At 41.5% G+C, this 23639-nt stretch overlaps 1 protein-coding gene across 6 annotated transcripts in view; it reads left to right on the plus strand.

Moving 5' to 3' along the window:
- LOC131677054 (uncharacterized) overlaps positions 1 to 23639 on the plus strand; it is a 376540-nt gene that overhangs the window by 43441 nt on the left and 309460 nt on the right. For 3 of the 6 annotated variants that reach the window (XM_058956582.1, XM_058956585.1, XM_058956581.1), the window contains exon 2: positions 6631 to 7687. In XM_058956582.1, coding sequence (XP_058812565.1) covers positions 7159 to 7687 — 529 coding nt within the window. In that variant the 5' untranslated portion in view covers positions 6631 to 7158. The remainder of the gene's footprint in view (positions 1 to 6630; positions 7688 to 23639) is intronic. The other 3 variants (XM_058956583.1, XM_058956584.1, XM_058956586.1) reach the window with 3 other exon arrangements.

The following is a 23639-nucleotide window of genomic DNA, read 5'->3' on the forward strand; positions in this document are numbered from 1 at the left end:
GGAAATGGGGTTTCACAAGGAACAATAATGCCTTTTGTTTTTTGGGGTCCGAACAGCCGGCCTATAAAATGATTCTGCGTCCTATTGAACCAGGACAAGAAGTGGCCGTAAGGAATGTGACGTATGATGAATGAACAATTCACTGTCAGGGTTGCCACTATTTTTCAAAGAATATCTGGCAGATCAACTAAAAATGTCTGGCACAATTTGTCACTTAACAGTGACCTCAGAGTCATCGAAATTTATCAATCGATTTTTGTTAAATTCTTCTATAACTTAAAAATTAAATTAAAAATTTAGCACTATGAGAGTTTTATCTTTATGTCTGGAACCTGCAAAAAACTCTGGCAGTGCCAGATAAATCTGGCATAATGGCATCCCTGTTCACTGTTAAATAATGAGCTTGTTTAGCAAAGCAACCATATACTGTACTAGAATTAGTATGTGTGAGACAATGTTCCGAAAATGGCAAAGATGATGATCGTGACGACACATGATCCAATAGCTTGGTTATATGTCAACAAAGTCTGTCTTTGAGCTGCTTTCAGTCAATACATGAGCAATCGAATTTTTACTCTTTCGACGTCTATTCATGACGGTACAGAGAACGTAATTTAATCATTAATATTCACCTACCAATGTCACGAGAGAGAGAGAGAGAGAGAGAGAGAGAGAGAGAGAGAGAGAAAGACTACACGAATGCCGGCTTCATACATATTAATATCCGAAAAAACAGCGTCGATCGACTGATGAAAGAAAAAGTAAACCAACAGAAAGAATCTGGGAGCAACAACCGTTAAACGGTTGGGCGAAAAGATACAAAAAATTAGTTAGGTTCTTCTACCAACATTCTCGCGTCCGCTTAATATTTAGTGGGGCAATCTTTTCATCGTGTTTTTGCGCAGGAATATTGAGGGTAAAATTTTTATTAAAGTTTAACTGTTTTATTCGATCAACACTTTATAACCTATTTTGAAATTAGAACTGTGAAATTTTACACATTTAGTTGCTCGGAAGAGTTTTGCGCTTTTACCCCACAACACTCTTTATGTATACAGGTGAGTAAAAAGGATCAGCATATTGGCATAAAATGCTTTGATGTGATGTATCGAGGTAGCAACAGGGCTAGACTACAGATTCAATTTTAATAGATGGCCAATGTCAGTTGGGTCTCGGCCGCAGCTTAAATTCGCATTACATATACAGTCGGGTCTCCTACTGCGCGATTAACTGGGGGCGTGAAACAGGAATCCGCGTTGTCGGATTTCCGTAGCTTATGGGATTTCGACTAATTGGGGCTGTGGTCGATTATTTCGTCCGCGTCAACATGTAGCGCCATACTTTCTTTGGCAAAGTTGTTGTCCTCACTTGGGCCTACAACTTAGAGTTATAGAGTATCCAATTAGTTGAGAACTATGCCGCCAGGGGTGCTATGAGAAAAGAGTAAATAAATCGAACTTCTCGTCGTAAATTCGACTATCATTAAATGAATTCAATGTCCAATATATCAAGTCTCTGATTATTTCGAAAGGTGGTGTCTTCGGGGAATTTGTAAAAGAAGTCCAAAGCTTCTAGATGGTAGAAAGTATAACTCGCAATTGCCCCACCAGGCGGCGCTAGTGCTAATGCAAATATTCAACACATGTTAAAATAATTCTATATCTCAACATCGTGATTAGATAGAGTAGTACTGTCTTCAGTAAAGTTGCTCGAGAGGTCGAGGACTACCCAACGGTAACAGATTAGTTTGGAATACTCTCACTATGCGGCGCTAGTGAGCGTAGAAGATTTCAGCACATTGTAGATTACGGTGTATCGCAAAGGTCTAATAACTTGGAAAGATGGTGTTTTCGGCAAAGTTCTCGAGGAGGTCAAAGGCTACTCGATTATGGATAGGTTAACCTGGAATGGATCCGCCAGGCGGCGCTAGCGAGCATTATTTTTCAAAGCATGTATCTCGACATCATGATCATTTGGAAGGGTGCTGTCTATGGCAATATTCATAGACAGGTCGAGCTCTGTCCTAAGGCGCCCAAATTAGTCTGTAATAAGAATGAAACTTTCTCAACATTATAGATATATTTCTAAAGTCTGATAATTTAGGAAAACGCTGTTTTTGGTAAAGTCTCTAGGGGGACAAGTGCTGTTTGACAATGTATAGAAAAATTTTGATTAGGTGACACTAGTAAGCAAGCATTTTTCTTTTCAATTTCTGCATCTCAACATTAAGGCAGTTTAGAAGGGTGGTGTCTTCAATAAAGTTGCTCGAGAGATCGAGGTTTACCCAACGGTAACATATTAGTTTAGAATACTCTCACTATGCTGCGCTAGTGAGCGTGCATGCTTTCAGCATGTGGTAGATTGTGATATATCTCAAATGTCTAATGATTGCGCTTTCGGCAAAGTTCTTGAAGGGCTCAAGAACTACTCGATTATGGATAGATTAAACTGGAATGGACCCGCAAGGTTACGATAGTGAGCAAGTATATATTTTAAATTCTGTATCTCGAGATCATGATAATTTGCAATGGTGATGTCTTTGGTAATATTCATTGGCAGGTCGAGTTTTGCCTTACGGTGAACAGATTAGTTTAGAACTCACCCATTAGGCGGCGCAAAGAAGGATTAAACTTTCAGAATATTGTAGATCTATTTTTAAAGTCTGGTAATTCAGGGGACTGTGGGTGACGCTAGTAAGCACGTGTTCTGGGTGACACTAGGTAGCACGCTTTTTTTTCAATTTCAGCATTTCAATATTAAGGCAGTTTAGAAAGGTTGTGTCTTCAACAAAATTGTTTGATAGGTGGGCGTTGAGTTATCTCAGAAGTCTAATAAATTAGAAATATGGTGTTGTCGGAAGTTTTTGAGGAAGAATAAGGGCTACTCGATTATGAATAGATTATTTACTGCTCTGATTCTTGTTAATTTTATCTAAATTTCTGAAGTAGCCTCAAAACGGATAAGAAGATAAATTCATCAACCCATTCACTGGTGCATAATAACAGTATTTAAAACCCATCATCAGACAGCTTTAGATCTACCGATGAATTTCACCGAAGAAAACCTTCTTTTAAACTGTCGTGATTTTGAGGTGCCGAAATTCGTAAACTGAAATCCACGTTAATCTGATAGCACCTTATTCATGAATTATCAAACTTTTGACTTAATCTACTATGCAGTAGAAGTTGTATTCTCCCTAGCAATGAGTGAGTTCTGAACAAATATGATCACCGTAAAATAATATTCAACCTGTCGATGAATTTTGCCAAACATACTACTCATCCAAATTATCCTGATCCCGAGAAATAAAAATGGGGAAAAAATGATTGCTCACTAGCGCCGCCTAGCGGCTCCATTCCAGTTCAGTCTGTCTACAATCGAGCAGCCCTTGATTTCCCCAAGAACTTTGCCGCTCACTGGCGCCGCATAGTGAGAGTTTTCTAAACTAATCTTTTACCGTTGGGTAGTCTTCGACCTCTCAAGCAACTTTGTTAAAGATACCACCCTTCTAAATTGCCTTTATATCGAGATGCAGAAATTAAAAGGAAAAAAATCGTGGTCACTAGCGTCACCTAGCGGTAAAATCAAAATTTTTCTATACATTGTCAAACAGCACATGTCCTTATGGAGAACTTTACCCAAACCAGCATTTTCCTAAATTATCAGGCTTAATAATATTAATAATATTAAAAAAGTTCCATTCTTATTAGCGACGCCTAGTGGGCAAGTTCCGAACTTATTTGGTCGCATTAAGACAAAGCTCGACCTGTCTATGAATATTGCCTTCCAAATGATCATGATCTCGAGATACAGGATATGAAAAATAATGCTCACTAGCGCCAACTGGCGGGTCCATTTCACTTTAATCTATCTATAATCGAGTAGCCTTTGACCTCCTCAAGGACATCACCGAAAACATCATCTTTCTAAGTTATTAGACTTTTGAGATATATCATTATCTACTACATGCTGAAAACATCTACGCTCACTAGCGCCACATAGTGAGAGTATTCTAAACTAATCTGTTACCTTTGGGTAGTCATCGACCTCTCGAGCAACTTTGTTGAAGACACCACCCTTCTAAACTGCCTTTATATCGAGATGCAGAAATTGAAAGGAAAAATTCGTGCTCACTAGCGTCACCTAGCGGGTAAAATCGAAATTTTTCTATACATTGTCAAACAACACTTGTCCCTTTGAAGAACTTTACCAAACACAGCGTTTACCTAAATTATTAGACTTTAGAAATATATCTATAATGTAGAGGAAGTTTCATTCTCATTAGTGCCGTCTAGTGGGCGAGTTCTGAACTAATTTGTTCGCCGTAGGACAGAGCTCGACCTATCTATGAATATTGCCATAGACAGCACCCTTCCAAATGATCATGATGTCGAGATACATACTTTGAAAAAAATGCTCACTAGCGCCGCCTGGCGGGTTCATTCCAGTTGAATCTATCCGTAATTGAGTAGCCTTTAACCTCCTCGAGAACTTTGCCGAAAACACAATTTTTCCAAGTTATTAGACTTTTGAGATATATCATAATCTACAATGTGCTGAAAGCTTCTACGCTCACTAGCGCCGTATAGTGAGAGTATTCCAAACTAATCTGTTACCGTTGGGTAGTCCTCGACCTCTCGAGCAATTTTGCTGAAGACAGTACTACTCTATCTAATCACGATGTTGAGATATAGAATTATTTAACATGTGTTGAAAATTTGCATTAGCACTAGCGCCGCCTGGTGGGGGTAATTACGAGTTATACTATCTACCATCCAGAAGCTCTGGACTTCTTTTACAAATTCCCCGAAGACACCACCTTTCAAAATAATCAGGGTCTTGATATATTTGACATTGAATCCATTATATTGAAGTCGAATTTACGACGAGAGGTTCGATTTATTTACTCTTTCTTCGTAGCACCCCTGGCGACATAGTTCTCAACTAATTGGATACCCTATGACTCTAAGTTGTAGGCCCAAGTGAGTTCAACTACTTTGCCAAAGAAAGTATGGGGCTACATGTTGACGCGGACGAAATAATTGGCCACAGCCCCAATAAGTCGTAATCCCATAAGCTACGGGCATCCTACAACGCGGGTACCGCGCAGTAGGAAGCCGCGTTGTAGGAAGCCGCGTTGTAGGAATCCACGTAGTAGGAGACCTGACTGTATATACAATGGGTTCTGATTCCTTGGTTCACGACTCTCAGTTTGTCGCATACAGGATTGCATGGTGAAATGTTTCGAGCACGTAAACCAAGCGAAATATTTCATGGATACAACATTACATGCAGCCGTAAAATGAGCCGTAATTCTGACTGGTTCTAGCCTAGGTTCTAGCTAGTATCCGGCTCCGGTGACACAAACGATTAAAATTAGAATTATAGAGAAAATTTACAATAGGACGTAAGCAACAATGAGAGATTCTCTTTGGGGTCTTTCTCTTCTGTTCATTACTCGGCCATTTCAACATTTACTACTCTACTCTTTGCATAATATTCTAGTAAAAACCGTCGGCTTTCGATATGCACATGTACTGCGTATGTACATGTACTGGAAAATTAGTGCAAAGTGTTGTAGTAACGTCGTAATAAACGAAAGAGAAAGTAAACAAAGAGAGGCTCTCAATGTTACTTACGTCCTATTGAAAATTTTCTCTAGAATTGTTTGTGTCACTAGAGCCGGCTAGTAACCAGAGATGCCAGATTTGCAGACAAGTCTGCATATTCGCAGATTTTTAATTTAAGCTGCAGATTTTTTCGATGACGCAGATATTTGCAGATTTTTTAGTTTGGTTGCAGATAATTGCAGATTTTTTAGTTTGGTTGCAGATATTTGCAGATTTTTGATTATAAAGGCTTTTGGTTACACTAGCTTTCCTGACATTTTTTGTTCTTCCCAGACTTTTAAAATTATTATTGCAGACATTTGAAAAAAGTACCTGGCATCTCTGCTAGTAACTGGAGCCAGTGCGAATTCGAGCTGGATTTACTGGGCAAAGGCTAGTTCTGAGATTTGAAGAAGTTTCAACAACCTTTTGCCCTTTAAATCAGCGATAGAATCATAAATCCGAAAACGTTCGACCATTTACCCTATATTACAATTTTAGCAACTATTTGTTACGCACTATGCATAAATCATTAGATTTCTCTGATCTTGATCCAATACTCTACATATATAGAAAAACTTTCGGACCCTGTTGTTTTGGCCAGAATAATATTCGTCTTGAACGCAAATCCGTTACCCATAAAAGGACAAACGCACACATTCTGGTTCCGTTTTACTCGCAAGGCGTGCACTTCCCTTTCTCTATCGGCTCGAACTGTCGACGAGTAATTGATTTCCGTCCGAGTTGAATGTCTGTTTTTGCCAAGTGGAAAAGAAGACTACAAAGCTTCTTACAAACCCAGAAAAGGCAGCTGGGCAGGTTAAACTAGATGCTGACAATCATAGGCTATTGAAACTTTGTTCTAAATAGGCTACCCGCTGTGACTTGCCGACGACTGTTAAAGTAATGTAGGAACGTACAAAATATTGAATCAAGATCAGAAAAATCGCTACTTCACACTACATCTGAACCTATATAATCAACACAAAAATAACAAAAAAACTCTTTCTCTTTCTTTCAGACCTTAAATAGCGCAGAACTGTGACCCGTCCCATTGTAAACAACTTAGAAAAATCGTGTTAACCCCAAACGTTGTGATATTCCATTCGTTCGCCGGTACTAGCTAGAGCTCTTCCCAGGCTCCCCCGATCGCTCGCGCGTAACTTTGTAACCCTAAACGGTACATCCAATAACGTGATCATTATGTCGGTACAGTAGACTCCGTACACAGCTACTCGACTCGGTTGTTTCGTACTGCAGCCGAAGACAGGTTCGATCTGTTGTTTTTGTAGCCATCTGTCCAGCACCGATGTTTTCTGAATGCGTCGTCTCTAGTGTGTTATGTGTATTGTCTCGTCTGATCACCGGTATCGATATCTGCCGTTTAGCGAGCTTGTACGATATTCCGACCTCATCGGAGATAGCGAAGCACTGACGCGCGAAGACGATTGTGATCGGTTAACATTAAGCTCGTCATTCATTTAGGTACGCAAACGAAGTTTGGTGACGCCGATTGATATTTAAGGGTTTTGTCTTCTCGACGTGGTTAATGGTTTCTCAAGATCGCTGGATGGTAACCATGTCCGATTCGGGGTACGAATCGAGGCCGGATGGGAACGGGGCCTCCAGTTCGAGTAACAACACACAGAATCCCCGAACACCCCCCAACTGTGCCCGATGTCGCAATCACGGTCTCAAAATCGCGCTTAAGGGACACAAGCGCTACTGCAAGTATCGCAACTGTGACTGCGAGAAATGTTGTTTGACCGCCGAACGGCAGCGGGTGATGGCACTGCAGACGGCACTCCGCCGGGCCCAGACACAGGACGAGCAGCGGGCGCTCAACGATGGCGAAGTGGCCCCCGAACCGGTACATAATGTTCACATACCAAAGTTGTCCGAACTGAAAGAGATGAAACATAATTTGATGCATAATCCTCAGACGAGACCGTTGATCGACTGTGACTCGTCGACCGGATCGATGAACTCCACACCGGGCACGTCGTCTATGGCGTTGGCACTTCATCGGAGATCACCGGCAGCGGCTGTACATCCGGGGGAGGCTCAACATATTGGAGGTGAGTGTTATCAGTGAGCAACTGTATAAAAAATTAAAAAAAATCTCTCGAGCTAACGGAGTAATGTTTCTCACATTAACAGTCAATTTATGTGACATATATAATTGGAGGCAGCAAACCAGCGCTCTTGATGTCGATTCAAACGCATTAGCATTGTGCATGGTTGATTACATATTTATGGTAATTTTCACTTTTCCATCGAAGATAATTAGAATATAGCAAGCTAAAAACGGGTTCAGCTCTCGCGGAATAGGCTGTAGGTACGTCGCAGACAGCTAAATGCTTTTGTAGGTATACCGAATAAAACTGGTTTTCGGATTTCTCCAGTCAAATCTTTTGTCCCGCGTTGCATTCTCGGATCAACGCCAAGACGTTCGATATCATTACATATCAATGCGATGCGTTCTGGGGAGTATTATGTCCAACGATACGATCCAATGATTGAGTAGAGGAACCAACTGAAAACGATCGTCTAAACTGTGATGTCAGACCTGAGTGGCACCGAGTTCGCAGACTTCATCGATGTGAGCTTCATTGGGACTTTTTTTCTTATTAAATCTATATTTAGATGTGGTGTAAAAGGACCTTATCGGTGCACGGTTTGGATCCACAGCATAAATCATGATTTATGTTAAAATCTCATTTCGATATTAGTATATTAGTGCATTCGCCAAAAATTCCACGCGATCATTCTCGGATGAAATGAACGGACACGCTCAATGAAGCGCCGCCGCGTTTTAGCAATATGTCATAATATCGACATTTTGCATAACGAAGGGCTCAATGAGAACACAAGCGGTGCACAAAATACGTAATGCAAGTCGAGTTTTTTGTAGATGTCTCCATACTGTCATAATGGAACAAGGTCATTCTATTGCGAGAATTAAAAAAATAATTGAAATTCTTAATACTCAAAAAAAATTAGGTCAGCATATGTGGTGCTTTAAATATTATTCGATGCACCTGATGTTACAGATACGTAATCGATTTTTTTTTTCTAAATTTTTTGACTGCAATGTATAAATAAAAATTTATTTAAGAAATCGAATTAACAGGGTAACAGCCTCCATTTAATCATCTTGACTTATCTTTTTGCAGGGCTAACTGTCAAAAATTGTAACCCCTGTGGCTAGAATCACTGTCAAGTAAGACTGATTATGTTAAACCGTGTTGGGCTCACGACTCACGATCGTGCCTAGCCATTAAAAACACTCCTTACTCTTTTTATGCCTTTCTTCCGCGCGGAACTACGCCAAGGTATTACTTCGTAAGGGTTCCTTCTGCTTTCGCGGACCCTTTTTCTTCTGCTCTATCTCGGAGCCTGACTTGGTTCACTTGGCGGTAAATTGCTTCCGATACCGATGTTCGTTCCCGTGAGCCATTTAGCTCGTCCGATCTACTTGATCTAGTCCCCGGCGGTGGACCTAGCCTAATTCCCGACGATGGATCTGGCCTGCTCATGAGCTAGCCGGTAGGGTATTGAGGTCGGCCCGGCGATTTCGGTGAAGCCTGATGTCCGATTCACTGGTGCTTCGACGACCCAAACCCGGTGCTACGTCGCGTACGACGCAACTGATTTCCGACGGTGGACCTAGTCTACACCGTCGGATAGTTCCCCGGCGGCGGAATTTCTCTCGAAACCCGATTTGTGATTTCACAGCGACTTTCTAGCCAATGGCACTACTTTGTTGGTCCCTTCGCCACTTCCTCTGCAGCTCGGAGCGTATACTCGTAACCACTCTGTTGACAGCGCCCCAGCTATGCTCGTCGTTGCACATCGACGATATTGTCAACTGTCACACCAGGTATACCCCTACAAGCTTCTTCGAACCTAGGGCATTCGAGGCCACGTGTTGCTTCAAATGGAAATTCACCTATGCACACAAGTCGACACCTTCCACCGCGTTGTCACACTTCTGCTGCCATTTAGCTCGAACCAATTTCCTTGCATTACGTGCATTTCTCCGCTGGTAGCATTCCACGTCCTCAGCCAGAGTGATGCAGATGGGGATCATCCCGGCGATAACGCATACTGCCTCCTACGATATTGTTCTGTAAGCACTCGCGATTCGTACGGCCGCTTGGTTTTCAACGCAGCACCCCAGGCAGGAACCCCACATCGGAGCATTGATGACGCAACAGTAGATAGCAGACTGCTCGTGCTGCTTCTCGGGTCGCCGACGTTTGGCATGATTCTCGCTATTCGTTCGTTTTCGCAGGCGTAGTCGATGTAGTTGTCGATTATCACTTCCAATAGCTTCAGTGCACGCTACGATGCAATCACATGCCCTCCGACGTCGATCTGCATCCACTGAACCGCTTTGCAGTTGCTGACCAACAACACCTCCACCTTGTGGTGAGCTATTTGCAGTTTGAGCCCGTTCATCTAGCTCTCGATCGCATCTATTGTCCCGACACCGACATCTCCACTTCTTCAAGTGTCTCACCGTTCATCGTTAGTGACACGCCGTCCGCGAAACCCACGATTTTCCCTTTCTGCGCAGCCGCAGTGCTAAGAGACCCCGTCGTACATCCCGTTCCAAAGAGTTTGACCGAGGATGAAGCCCTGAGGAAGATCTGCTATGACTCACATTGTCTTCTGCCCTTCGCTCTTCTCGTACAGCAGCACTCTGCTCTGGAAGTAGCTTTTCAGGACATGGCATAGTCGGGAACCCTTATTCTGTGCAGCGCTGCAGCGATGGCGCTGTGAAATGCATCATTCACATCTATCGTGACCACGGCGCAGTATCGATCTTCTCTTCGCTTCTGTTTAGATGTCGCCTCAGCACTCTCTAGCACTGTCCGAATTGCATCCACTGTCGATGCTTTGCGGAATCCGAACTGCATCTTGGACAGTCCGCGCTCACCTTTCGTTTTTAGGATTATCCTTTCCAGGAGTTTTTCTAGTGTATCCAGTATGCATAAGGGCCTGTACGAGGCCGGATTGTCCGGTGGATTCCCTGGCTTCGGTAGCAACACCAGCTTCTGGACCTTCCACATTTCAGAGAAGTTGCCTTCATTCAGACACTTCTGCAGCACCATCCTGAACATGTCCGGATATGCCAGGATCGCAGCTTTCACCACCACGTTTGGTATTCCATACGGAGCGGGGGCTATCTTTGATTTCAGGCGCTTCGATGCTTCTGCGAGCTCGTCGTTAGTCACTTGCCGATCGTCCGAGTTTGCTCCTTCTTCTTCGCCGTACGGTGTTGATGGTCAGACAGTTGAATCGAAAAGACGCTCGACGATTATCTTCAGCTTACTTGGGTACATTTCGGCTGGTGTCGTCGAGCCCTTCATTTACGACATCACGACTCGGTATGCGTCGCCCCAGACATTGGCGTCTACTACTCAGCACAACTTCTTGTGGCTCTTACGACTTACTAAGAGTGATCTCCCGTTTTAAAACGGCCGTAGCTTCCCGAAACGCTGACTTGCACTCTTCTCTTCTCGCTCTAGAAACAAGCAGCGCGTAGCGTACTAATCGTCTCTTTCCACCAGTGAGCTGGACACCGTTTATTTCGTGGTTCCAGTTTTCGCGGCATTGTGGCGTCACAAGCCGCCACAATCCCTCTTGTTAGGTCAGTCGCATCTGTCCCGCTGATCGGCCGAGGTGCCTCAACGAAGAGGTCTTTGTTGAAGGTTTTCGTCTTCCACTTTCGCTCACCGGTCATCCTTCTCCTTACTGCAGCAGGGTTCTGTTGACCGATACGGTAGCGAATCGCCTGGTGGTCACAATGCGTATAAGTTTCGCATACTCTCCAATCCATGTTCGCCGTCAATGAAGGACTACAGGATGTGACGTCGATGATAGACTCCCTCCCGTCTCTCTGAAATGTGCTAACAGAATCTTCAATGCGCAATCGTACGTCTAACTTCGCTAGACCTTCCTGCAGGATACACTCTCTTGTGTTGGTTATTCTACTGCCCCACTCCAGAGCCCAGGCGTTGAAGCCACCACCAATGAATACCGGTTTCCGACCGATCAAATGCTCGGTTAACTGCTCCAGCAAAAGGTTGAACTGCTCTACTGTCCACCTTGGAGGAGCGTAACAGCTACACACGAAGACGCCACTGGTTTTGGCGATCACGAACCCCTCGTATGACCGTTCTACCACTTCTTGAATGGGGAATCTGCCCATAACTTGTATCACAGCCGTGTCCGATCTATCCGCCACCCAGTTACCGTTATCAGGGAGGACTTGATACGGCTCTACGATCAAAGCGACATTGCACATAGTTTCTGTCGTAGACTGCCACAGATTTATCTCGGTATTCTTCTTTACCGTTGGCCTGCAGTCGCCTTGTTGTAGGCCGGGCATTTAAAGATGGTCGTTTCTGTCCGCTGGAGTGCAAAGATGGTCCGTCTCCCGCATTTCTAGCACATCCCGGATCTATCCGGCCCTTTGCAAGCCCCTGCTAAGTGTTCAAAGCCCAAACACTTGAAGCATTTCTCCGCTTGTTTATTTATTCGAGGGGCTGCTCTCAATGGACATCTTGACCATCCAACGGTAACTTTGCCTACCTCTAGTGTCTTGTCTGCAGCGGTTATCGGTAAACGAATCATCGCTGTTTGATTTGCTTTCTTTTTTTAACCGGATCGTCATATGTACCTCGTCCAGGTTACACGGCTGCTTCAGTGCACCTCTCAGATCGTATTCCGTTGTGATTTCAGCAAGGTCCTTGCACACAATCACCATCTCCGAACTGCTAGTCGAGGGATTCTTCTTCAACTCAAGGAGCATCTCGCCTTTTTGGGTAGGCCTATCTCTTACCACATTTTCCCCCAAATCCTTTAGTTCCTGGTCCTCTTTGACCTTCTGGAGCAGCGCTGCATATGTCATCGCGTCGTTGGCTTTTACGAGCACGGCTTCTCTCTTTGGCGTTTTTTGACAAGCCAAGGGTTTTTCTTTCCTCTTTTGCTGCCCGTTGCGCTCCTCCCTCTGTTTTTGCTGTTTCCCGTGTTTCTCCTACTGACCTACATCGGTTCTCCAGATTTCTCACTAGTGGGGTACGTCCTTTTTTACGGAAATAACAGCGTCCTCGAGCGTCTACTTCTTGGGCCCGTCTGGTCTTCCGTCTCCTGGCGAGGATCTTGTCCTCTTTGGAGTCACGGAAACTGGCGTATTCTCCTCCCCAATCTGCTTCTGCTTCCCCCGCTTCGGGGGACAAAGAAGATAGTAGCCTTAGCCGACGCCAATGCTCGCTCAGCTACATCAGCCCTCCGCGTTGCCGTGTGATCCTCCTTCGCAGCACACAGTAGCTCCTTTCGGATTCTGAGAACTATCTCCCTAATGTTGTTATGGAAACTGTTTCTTGCGTCCACAAGCTTGTATAGCTCCTCCACCAATCACTTCGCTGCCACTTTTGGTATCTGTGGGGTGTAACTCATCCCGCTCTGCTCTGGCTGTTTTGCTGTTGCTGTTGCTTCCCCTCCTCCTAGTCTCGCTGAATAACTTCAGCTGCTGCAGGTGGTGGTGCCCTCAGCAAACCACCTCTGACGAACGGATTCACCGTGCCTGGTGCCTATGTGCTCCATTTTATTGGTCCCCAGGTGCTCTCTCAACTCGTTGTACATAGTCGCCTCTTGTGATCCCATGATTATCTATGCGAGCAGTGAGGTCATGCTAGGGTTGACACTATCCTTCATGGGAAGTAGTGGTCAGAGCCGGATGTGTAAAATCGGGAATGCTCCAGGTGGTAATAGGTTCACCACCAACCAAATGGTGACGAGTTTTGAACGTACCTGGAGAACTGCCAGGGTTTTGTCGGGACGGAGGCAGCCGTGCTGTCAGCCCAAAGTCGTCGTCCAATTCGTGATCCGTGTCCTGTCCGTTAACTTTCGCCATGACCAGTATGCCATAATCAGGATGTTACTGGCGTCGATTCTGATGTGCCAGTTGGCACTCCGGTTGGGCTAGGGTTCTTTTATTGCTAAGATCTTTGATTACAGGAATCTTAGCAGAAGCGGCACTGCTTCGCGTCGTCGGAGCTTTCGGAGTTATGGCATTTTTAGAGGTTTAGCAGAGCCCAATTCAAACCCCTCCATATCCCAGCAAGGCGTCCTAGCTCGCAGTAGGGCCGGGGGGTTCGTTAAGCCCCTAGACTCCTGTCGTTCTTATCCCTGCTGCCCCCTTGTATATATGTGTATGTCAAATAATGTCACACAATTTTGCTCCGAGATGGCTGAATCTATTTTCACAAACTTTGTGTCAAATGAACGGTATAACGCTAAGACGCCATTGAATTTTTAGTTGATCGGACTTTCGGTTCCGGATTGAAGAGTGCAGTCACACAGCAAATTCCTATATAAACTGGTTACCCTTTGATGTCCGAATGATGCAATACATATTGAAATACGTCAATATTACTTGGATTTGTGGGTCTAGATTATTAATGACCAACCAAAGCAGCTTTGACCATATTGGCCACCTATGACGGATCTTGATGCTCCCGGGGAACTCGCCAAGTTCTCGAGCTAATGTCACACCTATTTCCCAGCAAACTCTAAACTGATTTTTACAAACTTGATTTCAAATAAAAGATATAATACTCCCGTGGGCTGCTATTTAATTTTATTCAGTTCTGACTTTTGGTTCCGGAGTTACAGGTTGTTTATTGCGGTCAAACTGTAATTTCTCATATAAACCAGTACAATCGTAATACCAATAATTCCGGAAGTCCCGGGTTCTGGGAATATTCCAAAACTGAAGCCACTTCGGTGATGCCTGAACCAATTTTCACTAACCTGGTCTCAAATGGAAGATATGATATACAGTTCGGCGTTGAACCCTCCATATACCCCCACCAACCTTTTTAAAAGGCGACCGTTGATTAAAACAAGTTTTTTTAGAAATTTTCTGCCTAGGGTGCACTATAGCATATCAAACTTTAAGCTCAGAGTACACTTTTTTATCCAACTCTTGTCTACCAAATCACAAAGCTAACTAAAAATAAGAAGAAAAAAAATCTTCCCAGCAGATTCAAATCTCGCTCACGCGACAAGATACAAAACGTGATGGCAAAACCCATACGTTCCCTTTTGTTCCTTCAAACAAATTCACATGCAATTATCATCAATTGACTCTAACGAGCATCTAATTCGTGAACTGATGTGCGCGTGGTTTGGTCGCGGGAATGGGCCATAAATCTTCCGCCCTCACCCAACGGAGACTTCATTGAGTCATTTAAGGTGGCGATACAGATTAATTCTGGGGAGGTCCACCAATTTAATATTACCGCAACCAGAGGGTACCGATAAATCATGAACCCGCCGCCGTCTTCTCACATTTCAGGGCTGAACCCCCCGTGGAAGGCGGGGCGGACGAATGGTAGCACGAAGGAAGCGCAATGAAAGAATACACGCACACACACTGTCAGCCAGTGAATTAATCTTTTGGTAAGTTGAGTGATGCTACCGTTTTGGCTACCGACAACAAATTTACCAGGATCGATTCCACATTTAAAAGTTAATTCTACATTAACCCAGCTAACTACACGCTACGCATGGCCGTGTCCAAATCAAGAAGCGACAGACATGTTCCACCGGGAGATTGTGGTTACCTGGAGGAGGCAGTACAATAAGAAAACTGACGGCACGTTGCGAAAACTTGATCTCATTTCGAACGCAAGAAGGGTTTCTCACAGACTGTGTCGTAGCGTCGCGTCGCGTCGGTTTTGGGGCGTGCAGCGAAGCGTGCAACACCGCTCTCTGGTCAACACCTTCGGGGCTCTTGGGCACTGGCAAACGTAATTAGCATTGCCCTCGTTGCCCCCGCCCCCCTTGTCTTGGTGACAATTGTTCAACATTATCGTGCACTCGCTGTTCGTCGTACGAACCGCAAAGGCGGTCTATAACCCTCTTTTGTTCGATGACACCTTTTGTTCGGAGGGGCTTTGCCTTGGTGTCGTGAAAATACAACAACCGGGCGCGGCGGTATGTAATTAAGACTTTGTTTCCATCTTGCGTCTTGGCGAGTTGTTGTTGTTGTTGTTGTGGTGCGATTTAGCGACACGTTCTTCTCTGTTAGAATCAACAGACATGGACGGAAAGTAGATGATAGAGAATGTGTCTTGAACGGATACGGTGTGCAAAGAGTTTCGTACCCGGAGGCGTTGGAGATGAACAGCTATGGACCGAGTTTTCTGGGGACGACTTCTTGATACCGCTAATGACTTCAAGGCATTTGTCTGGATGCTAAGGATACCTACAATAAAAAAAATCGGCGCGTAAGTTTCTTTTACTCTATTACTTTCCAAAAAATGTACTTTCGATACTGTAGAGACAGCTCTATGGAGTTGCATGAACTAAACAGTAGGACTACACTATTGAATGTAAAATAATATGATTATATTTCATTTGCTGGTTTACTTGGATGTGGATAAACGAAATATATTTCTCTCGTATATCTTAAGTATGATTCAAACGTTTATTAAAATCCCAATAAAGAAAGTCTTCCGTCTCAAAGACAATCATCACCAAGAGCTGAGGCACATGAAGTCGTGACCCCCTCAAAGCTAGCCGTCATTTATGAATGGTCCCTAATTTAGAATTAACATCAAAAATACACAGCAATACATCAACAATACATCCTAAACAACAGGATTCTAAAAGTTATCATGAGATTATCCAAAAAGTTTTCAGATCAACAGCACTGTACATAACTGTGTATATTGTTTCGCTCCATCTTGAACGCTTCAGTTATCATCTTGTGCCCTTACGTGGGTATCTCGACGAACATTGGGATTAACTCTGTTCAAACAAAGAAAAAATAAATAAAAATAAATAATATAAAAAGAAAAGGCAACATATATTTCCATCTGTTAAAACTTCAGAACGCTTTTCAGTTGATTTTAACAGGTTTTTTTTTGACATTTGGCAACAGCTGCAGCCACAGGGGTTAGGATTGCGGTTGAGCTGGCTTAATGGAAGACGTTACCCTGTTTACTCATTTGATTAAAATAAGTGATATTCGCCAATATATACACAAAAACAAGTTGAAAAAAGTTATACAACTTATCTTGAGCGATAGCTGCATCGAAAAATGCGAAAAAATAGCATTTTATTCTTAATTCTATGACCCAATGTATAAATAAGGAGTATGTACTAAGAGCAGAAGTGTCATTCGTAAATATTGTCCTGCACTGCAAAACCAATAAAATAACCAATAGGTTTTGTGAATCGTCGAGTCTCGTGCATATTCTCAGACCACCTGTTTCTACTTATCTAAGCTGAAATATTACAGAAGAAAAATTAAAATGTATAACAATAATAAATAAAGCTGCTCTTGAGTTCTTGTTGGCCGTCTCACGAACACTATTGTAGTTTATTGGTTGAAAACAGTCCCATTTCTCGACAAAGATGTCAAATGGTCCTAAGTGCAAATGAGAGCCTCTCTTTGTTTACTTTCTCTTTCGATTATTACGGCGTCATCTTAAAACTTTTCAATATTGTTTCAGGATATTTCGAAAAACTTTGATTTTGACTAGCTTATTCTGCTAAGAGTTGAGTAACAAACGTATAAACTGCCGAGTTATTAGCGAAAGAGAAAGTAAACAAAGAGAAACTGTCATTTTCACTTAGGACCATTTGACATGTTTGGCTAGATTTGCTTTTGCCGTCTTTGTTTATTATTTTCCACCAGCTAGTGATGTAGTATTTGTGTCATGTGACGTGTACTTACATGAAACGTTGAAAAGTTTCTTGATTTGGTTCCTTTCATGCGTATGAATACATTGTATACTCAACTTGTACAAATCTTGCACACAATTTGAATACAACTTCCCAGTAAACTAAAAGGCGGCTAGGCGGGTTAAACTAGATGCTAGCGATCGGTAGGCTATTGAAACTTTGTTCTAGGCTATCCGCCGTAACTTGCCGTTTACTGTAAAAGTAGTGTGGGTTGTACACAGCTTGTGAACAAGCTCAGCTCTATACATTACGTAAGAAGAAATTATTAGTAGGTTGCATTACCCATGATCGCTTATTTGTCCCGTTTTCTATGGGATCCCCTATTTTTATGGGACTGACTTGCGATCATAGGCAGTGTGCCTAAGGGCTAGTTTATAGTTCGGAAAACGGATCTAGGGGTTTCGGCTCTGGTATATTTTATATGGATCCAGGGATTTCAAATCCCATGGCGGGAACAATTCAACATGAATTGTTTCCGACGGGAAAAAATGTGTTTTAATAGGTATAAAATTCGGTGCTATTTTGTTGGTATGTTTTAGAAGCAGCAGAGCTTTTGGTTTGACAGTTTGGAAAGTTCTTGACGAAAAATTTTCCTGATTAAATCCCGTGACCCATTTTTCGAACTGTAAACTAGCTTTGAAAGACCAGACGAGACCAATGGTTTCTTATCTTTCTCTTTCTCGTGGTAACGTTTTATTAAAAATTAAATCAAAATTTCCTTTTCATCATTCTCAGTAATTACATGATTCTAAAGAACTTTCATTTTATTAAAATACCGCTATTTACGATGCCAACATTGCAAAATGGCCCTGTGGTAAATAAAGTAGTAGCATAGCAACATTACCTGTATAATTAAACATGGCGTCCGAGACCCTACAAGTAAGCATAAATATCCGGATGTGAATCCCGATTCTTTGGCGCACGATGAAAAGAAAGAACAAGTTCCTTTTAAAAAAGTTATCTTCTAAGAATATTTTATAAGTTACTTGTAGTGAAAATTGGCGAAAGATCCGGGCATATACTGATTTGTCCCTTCAGTAAGATTAGTAAACCGTTGGGACTAATTGGCTCATTAAACGGACATTAATGTCGATAGACATCCTACCACCGCTTATGGAAACGGGTATCGCTATCGGGAGAAATTCCACCGCCGGGGAACTCTCAGTCGGAGTAAGGTGAGTTCACCTCCGGGCACTATCCAAGTAGATAGCGACAAAGCTGGGATCTAAATAAATGGTTTATGGAATCGGGAGCTAAATGGCTTGCGGTAATTTACCCCTGGAGAATGTCTGAGCAAAGCGGCTTAATGGCTCAAGTACGCAGAGGATTGAAACGACTTTATAGATGGAGAGAATAACGGAAAGCAAGAGGAAAGTCGGGAGCTAAATAGATGGATCAAGTGTGGCTCTGAGCGAATTGTGGAAAGCTCGCGAGCAAATGAAAGCACAACCCCGCCCTCCCCAAAGTTATCTTTAGATGTAGTTCCGTAAGAGTAAGAAGAAAAGTAATGAGTGTTTTTAGTGGCACTTAAGTGAATCCCACACAGTGTCAAAACACTACAGGCTAACCTTTTGAAGCTTTTTAAATCAAATAATAAAAGCACATATACATACAGAGTTTATTTCCAATCATTGCGACAATTCTTGTGGTAGTCGAAAACGGAAACGAAGGGCGACGTTGCAATTATTGTAGAACCGTATCGTGTACCACTCAATAACGGTAACAAGGTGGTGGATAGTGCAGGAATGGCGGAAATCCGAGTGCTGCGCAGTTTCTCTGTCCAAGAGATGGTCGATGGCACACAAGACGGTTTCGTGATCGCCAAGATGAACGATGTATTCGTATGTAGCTGTTATGCTCCCTAAAGTGGACACCAGAGCAGTACAATTTATTTCTGAAGCATAGGAGGAGACTTTAACACGTGGGCCGTGGAGTGGGATAGCAGGCTGACTAACGCAAGAAGTTACAGCTTATTGGAAGCCCTGGCGAAGCTAGATGCAAGGCTGTTTTTTCTTTTTTTTTACAATGGAGAGTGCATTTTGCGCACTGACCCAGTACACGTGCTTAGTAGTTGCCAAGCTACCACACGGAAGTGTACTGGAGTGTCGGGCTCGACCTGGACTAAGCTAACGGGTAATACCGACTAAACTCTATTGGGCTCCGCCATCTTTCCCCCAGGAACTACCTCCCGGCAGTACCTCTGGGGGTGATGTAAGGCTGGACAACGAAGGTTCTGCTAGCACATTCCGTAAAGATGATCGGCGATCCATCATCCATGTTACATTCTGCAGTTCATTGCTGTTGGATAACATGTATTGCTCACTAGTACACACATAACGACAACCAGGCGATCCACTATACCATTAGTGGTCGGTGGCAACGTACTGTGTCGGTACCGGCAAGGTCCGAAATACTTCATGCAGACAGCACTCCAAATCCGCTTAAGAAGTTATAGCTCTATATGTTTGTATGGCCCCAAAAATGTTTTATTTAAATATCATTTCAATTATCATTCCTATGAGTTCCATATAATCTATGAATTTATTCCAATTATCAAAATATACAATTTTTGTTACGGCATAATTTACCCAAGTTCAAGTATTATTAAGTAGAAGTTTTCATTCAAATCACCGAAAAGTAAGCAAAATTTGGAATTTTTGTGGGCCAATTAGAACAAACAGAAGGAAACAGTTTTAGGGTTCAAAAAGCTTATATTTTCGTCTTTATTTACATTTTTTTTCAAGACACAAAAAAAACAAAATGGCGTCCGTGGTGTCTAGGGTTAGGTGCGCATGGATTCCATTCTATTGCGTACAGCCTGCTGCCTCAGGAGCGATCTGAAAGACAAAACTAATAATAAAGCTCAAAAGTAATTTATTGAAGAAATGACCTAAGAACGGTTAAAAAACTTCAAATTTGACGTAATGGTGCGATCTTAAACGTTGACATCGAGTTTTAACCCTTTCTAAACTTTAAGGCTTCACTAAAAATAGTAAATATGAGGAATTTGTAGATTTTATAGGTCATTCCTCCAATGAAAAAGGTTTCCATTCGAGATGTCAAAACATGCAGTCTTTAAATTAATCCGTTTTCAAATGAGATTGCACGCAGTTTTGAAAATTAATGTTTTTAGATAAACGCATTTACTGTTTTGAGAGCACTTTCGATGAATTATTTGTGCCAATAATTACATAGAATTATGGGTTTTCGAAATTCAAAATGGCCGATCCAATATGGCACACCCCGTTTAAAAATAAGTGGTATTTCAGCCAAACTCAAGAAAAGAAGGTTATGTGATTTATGAACACGAATTTTAATTAAATATATATATAAACCCGTTTAATACAATATAGTAGACACTTATACCACAGACATAACACTATGATAGATATGCGTATATCTTTCAAAAAATGCAAAGGAAAAAAATCTATACTTCTTTAACATTTCTGAAGACTTCATCTTGTTTTTCATACTTCAAAAAATGTAGCAAATCACGGTGTGTTTGGTCGAACAATTTTATTCGAAAAAAATCGGCATCGCTTAAACTTCAGCATGTGATAGAATGGGCTTTTCCCTTTCCTTTGAAAGTAAAATTAAAATATTCTGTCGGGGGCTCCAGAAAAACTTTTTATTTTAAAGTTTTTTTGTTTGAAAACTTAGGTTTTTCAGTGAAACTGGTTCACATTATTACCCCTAGGTAGTACTTTAGACATTCAAATATTACCAAAAGTGAGAATCTGATGGACAATTTCATTGTGTACAACTTTGTAGAAAACTGCATCACGATATAAAATCGCCAGAGAAAGCTAATAAATGTTTATTAAAGTTTCTAGATTCGCATGGGGCCTATTGGTTAAGAAGCGTTATTCCAAAAACATTTTTATTTGTAAAAAATTGATTGCGTTATTTTAACAGTGTGCTCAGAAGAACGTGAATGCTAGCAAAGTCCCACTTTTAAGCGAAGAAAACATAATTCCAGATTCCACCGTTTTATGCGCATAAATGATATTTTAGGAGCATGGAGATATAGAGAAGAGTAGATAAAATTTGAACGAAATTAAGACACTTTTGAAAGATGCTGGGGAATGCAGCAAAATAAAACAGTTTTTTTTTCTGTCATAGATATATTTGTTTCTTCTTTTCTTTCTTCACTCATTCTGAAGCATGCTTGATGTAATCTTGAATCAACCTTTTTGCTCATTAGCATCTTGTGGGATATATTTGGCCTAAATTTTAACTTTATATTTGATCAAACTCGATGAGATATTCAGTCATTTGATTTGATTTCGATTGAGAATCCTGATTGACAGTTTCTTGAAGGATAGAAAAATAATTCGATGAGATTTATGTTCAAGTTTGTTTACTTTTGGGAATCGCTGTACATAGAACAGAAATCGCAATAGTAAATGAGAAATAAAGGTTTTGTCTATCATACGAAGATAGCGATCTCAATATAAAAGTAGATAGAAAAATCACCTTTACCCGAAAGACGTATTGTTGTTAATGTCTTCAGATTCTGAACTGAACTGGCAACTCTGTCTCCTTGATATGTTGTCTTCGCTCTTATCCCATATTATGAGGGAAATCTTCAATAAACACACTTGTATTACTTTTAGAATTTACTGAATGTATGGTCCAGCCTGATATTTTCTTGTTCGTTTTCTGTTGTGATCCGTGTACAACGAGTAACGACACCGGAATTTCTTCTTAAAGGATATTATGAAACATAGTATTGTTCTTTTTTCTAAGATTATGTGAAGTGTGCTCGATTTGGAAATTAAATTTCAGGACAAGCAAAAATCTGCATCTATAGATTCTGATGAAATGAATCTCCCCCAAAACATGGATATAAAATTCGAAGAGCTTTTTTTCAATCTTTCTTTTAATGTTGATAAAGACAAACAGGATTCTCAACCAAAAAAATTGCAATAAAATCCGTCGTTTATTACAATGACTCAAACTGTCTACTTTAGATCATTCAAATATAAAGCTTTGAATTTAAGCCAATTGTATTTTACCAGGCAGGATAGGATCAGGAAGAAAAGTCATTCTAGTTTACATTAGCTATCCCTTACAGCGAGAAAAGAAATGAAAATGATAAAATCCGTTACTACATTAATCAACATCTTAAAAAGGTATAAGATTATCGAATAAATTTGGTCAACACCTTTCCACACCTCCTTGTTCATAAAGTGTCATTTTCGCCCAAGACCCGGTGAAATCTGAAAATATATTTTTTTCTGCTGAGAATGGGACTTTGTATAATTTATCTGAATTTACTGTACATTTAAACCTAACATTTTTTTGTAATTCCTTGTTAATCGACTTCTTAATCCATAGCCTCGCGCACACCTAAAACTGATAAAATTTTAATAACTTTCTCGGGTGATTTTATATCGATTTATAGTATTCTGTGAAGTTGTAGACAATGGGATTGTTCATCAGATTCTCACTTTTGGTATTTTTTTAATGTCTATAGTACCAATTAGTAGCAAAAATGCGAATTAATATCATTAAAAAACTTAAGTTTTCAATCAAAAAACTTTGAAATGAAAAGTTGTTCTAGACCCCCCGACAGAATATTTTAATTTTATTTTCAAATGAAAGGGAAAACTCTTTCATATTCCAAAGTTTTACAGATGCCGAATTTTTTAGAATAAAAGTTGTTCGACAAAGACACCGTGAAATATCTTACTTCACCAAACTGAATAGATCATGGTAAAACATCCCAGGAGACTTCATTGCTGTACGCTCTACCGTATTCGCGTGAATAATTTTTGCACGTGCAGTGCTCATCGCAAGTGCATTCGAGAAGAATGCACTTGCGATGAGCGGATTAGAAATGACTAAAAACTGGAACGTAATGTTTCAAAATAGAGACAAGCTGGACTTTCGTTTGGGCATGACACTGGCATAACACCCGAATTGATGATGATGATGACATATGCCTAATGTAACGGCTATATCAGATTGTAAACATAGAACGAATAATAATTATACTATCCACTGTTCGTTAATATATAGGCATGCAGCCTAATTATACAGTAAAGTGGATTAGGAGAGCGTTTACCAGGTGATATCACTTTGATTGACGTCTTGCTGCCAAGTTTAATTACCTGCTGCGACATCTACATAATAATGGCATAAACAGGATAGGGAGGATGTTTACGTATTTTTAATATCTAGGCTGAGTTGTTATTCATATCTTGAGTTGTTGCCAGGTGCACCGATTTATCTGTGTTTCACAGATTTTCAATATGC

Source organism: Topomyia yanbarensis, chromosome 1, assembly GCF_030247195.1.
Source record: "Topomyia yanbarensis strain Yona2022 chromosome 1, ASM3024719v1, whole genome shotgun sequence".
Lineage (NCBI taxonomy): Eukaryota > Metazoa > Arthropoda > Insecta > Diptera > Culicidae > Topomyia > Topomyia yanbarensis.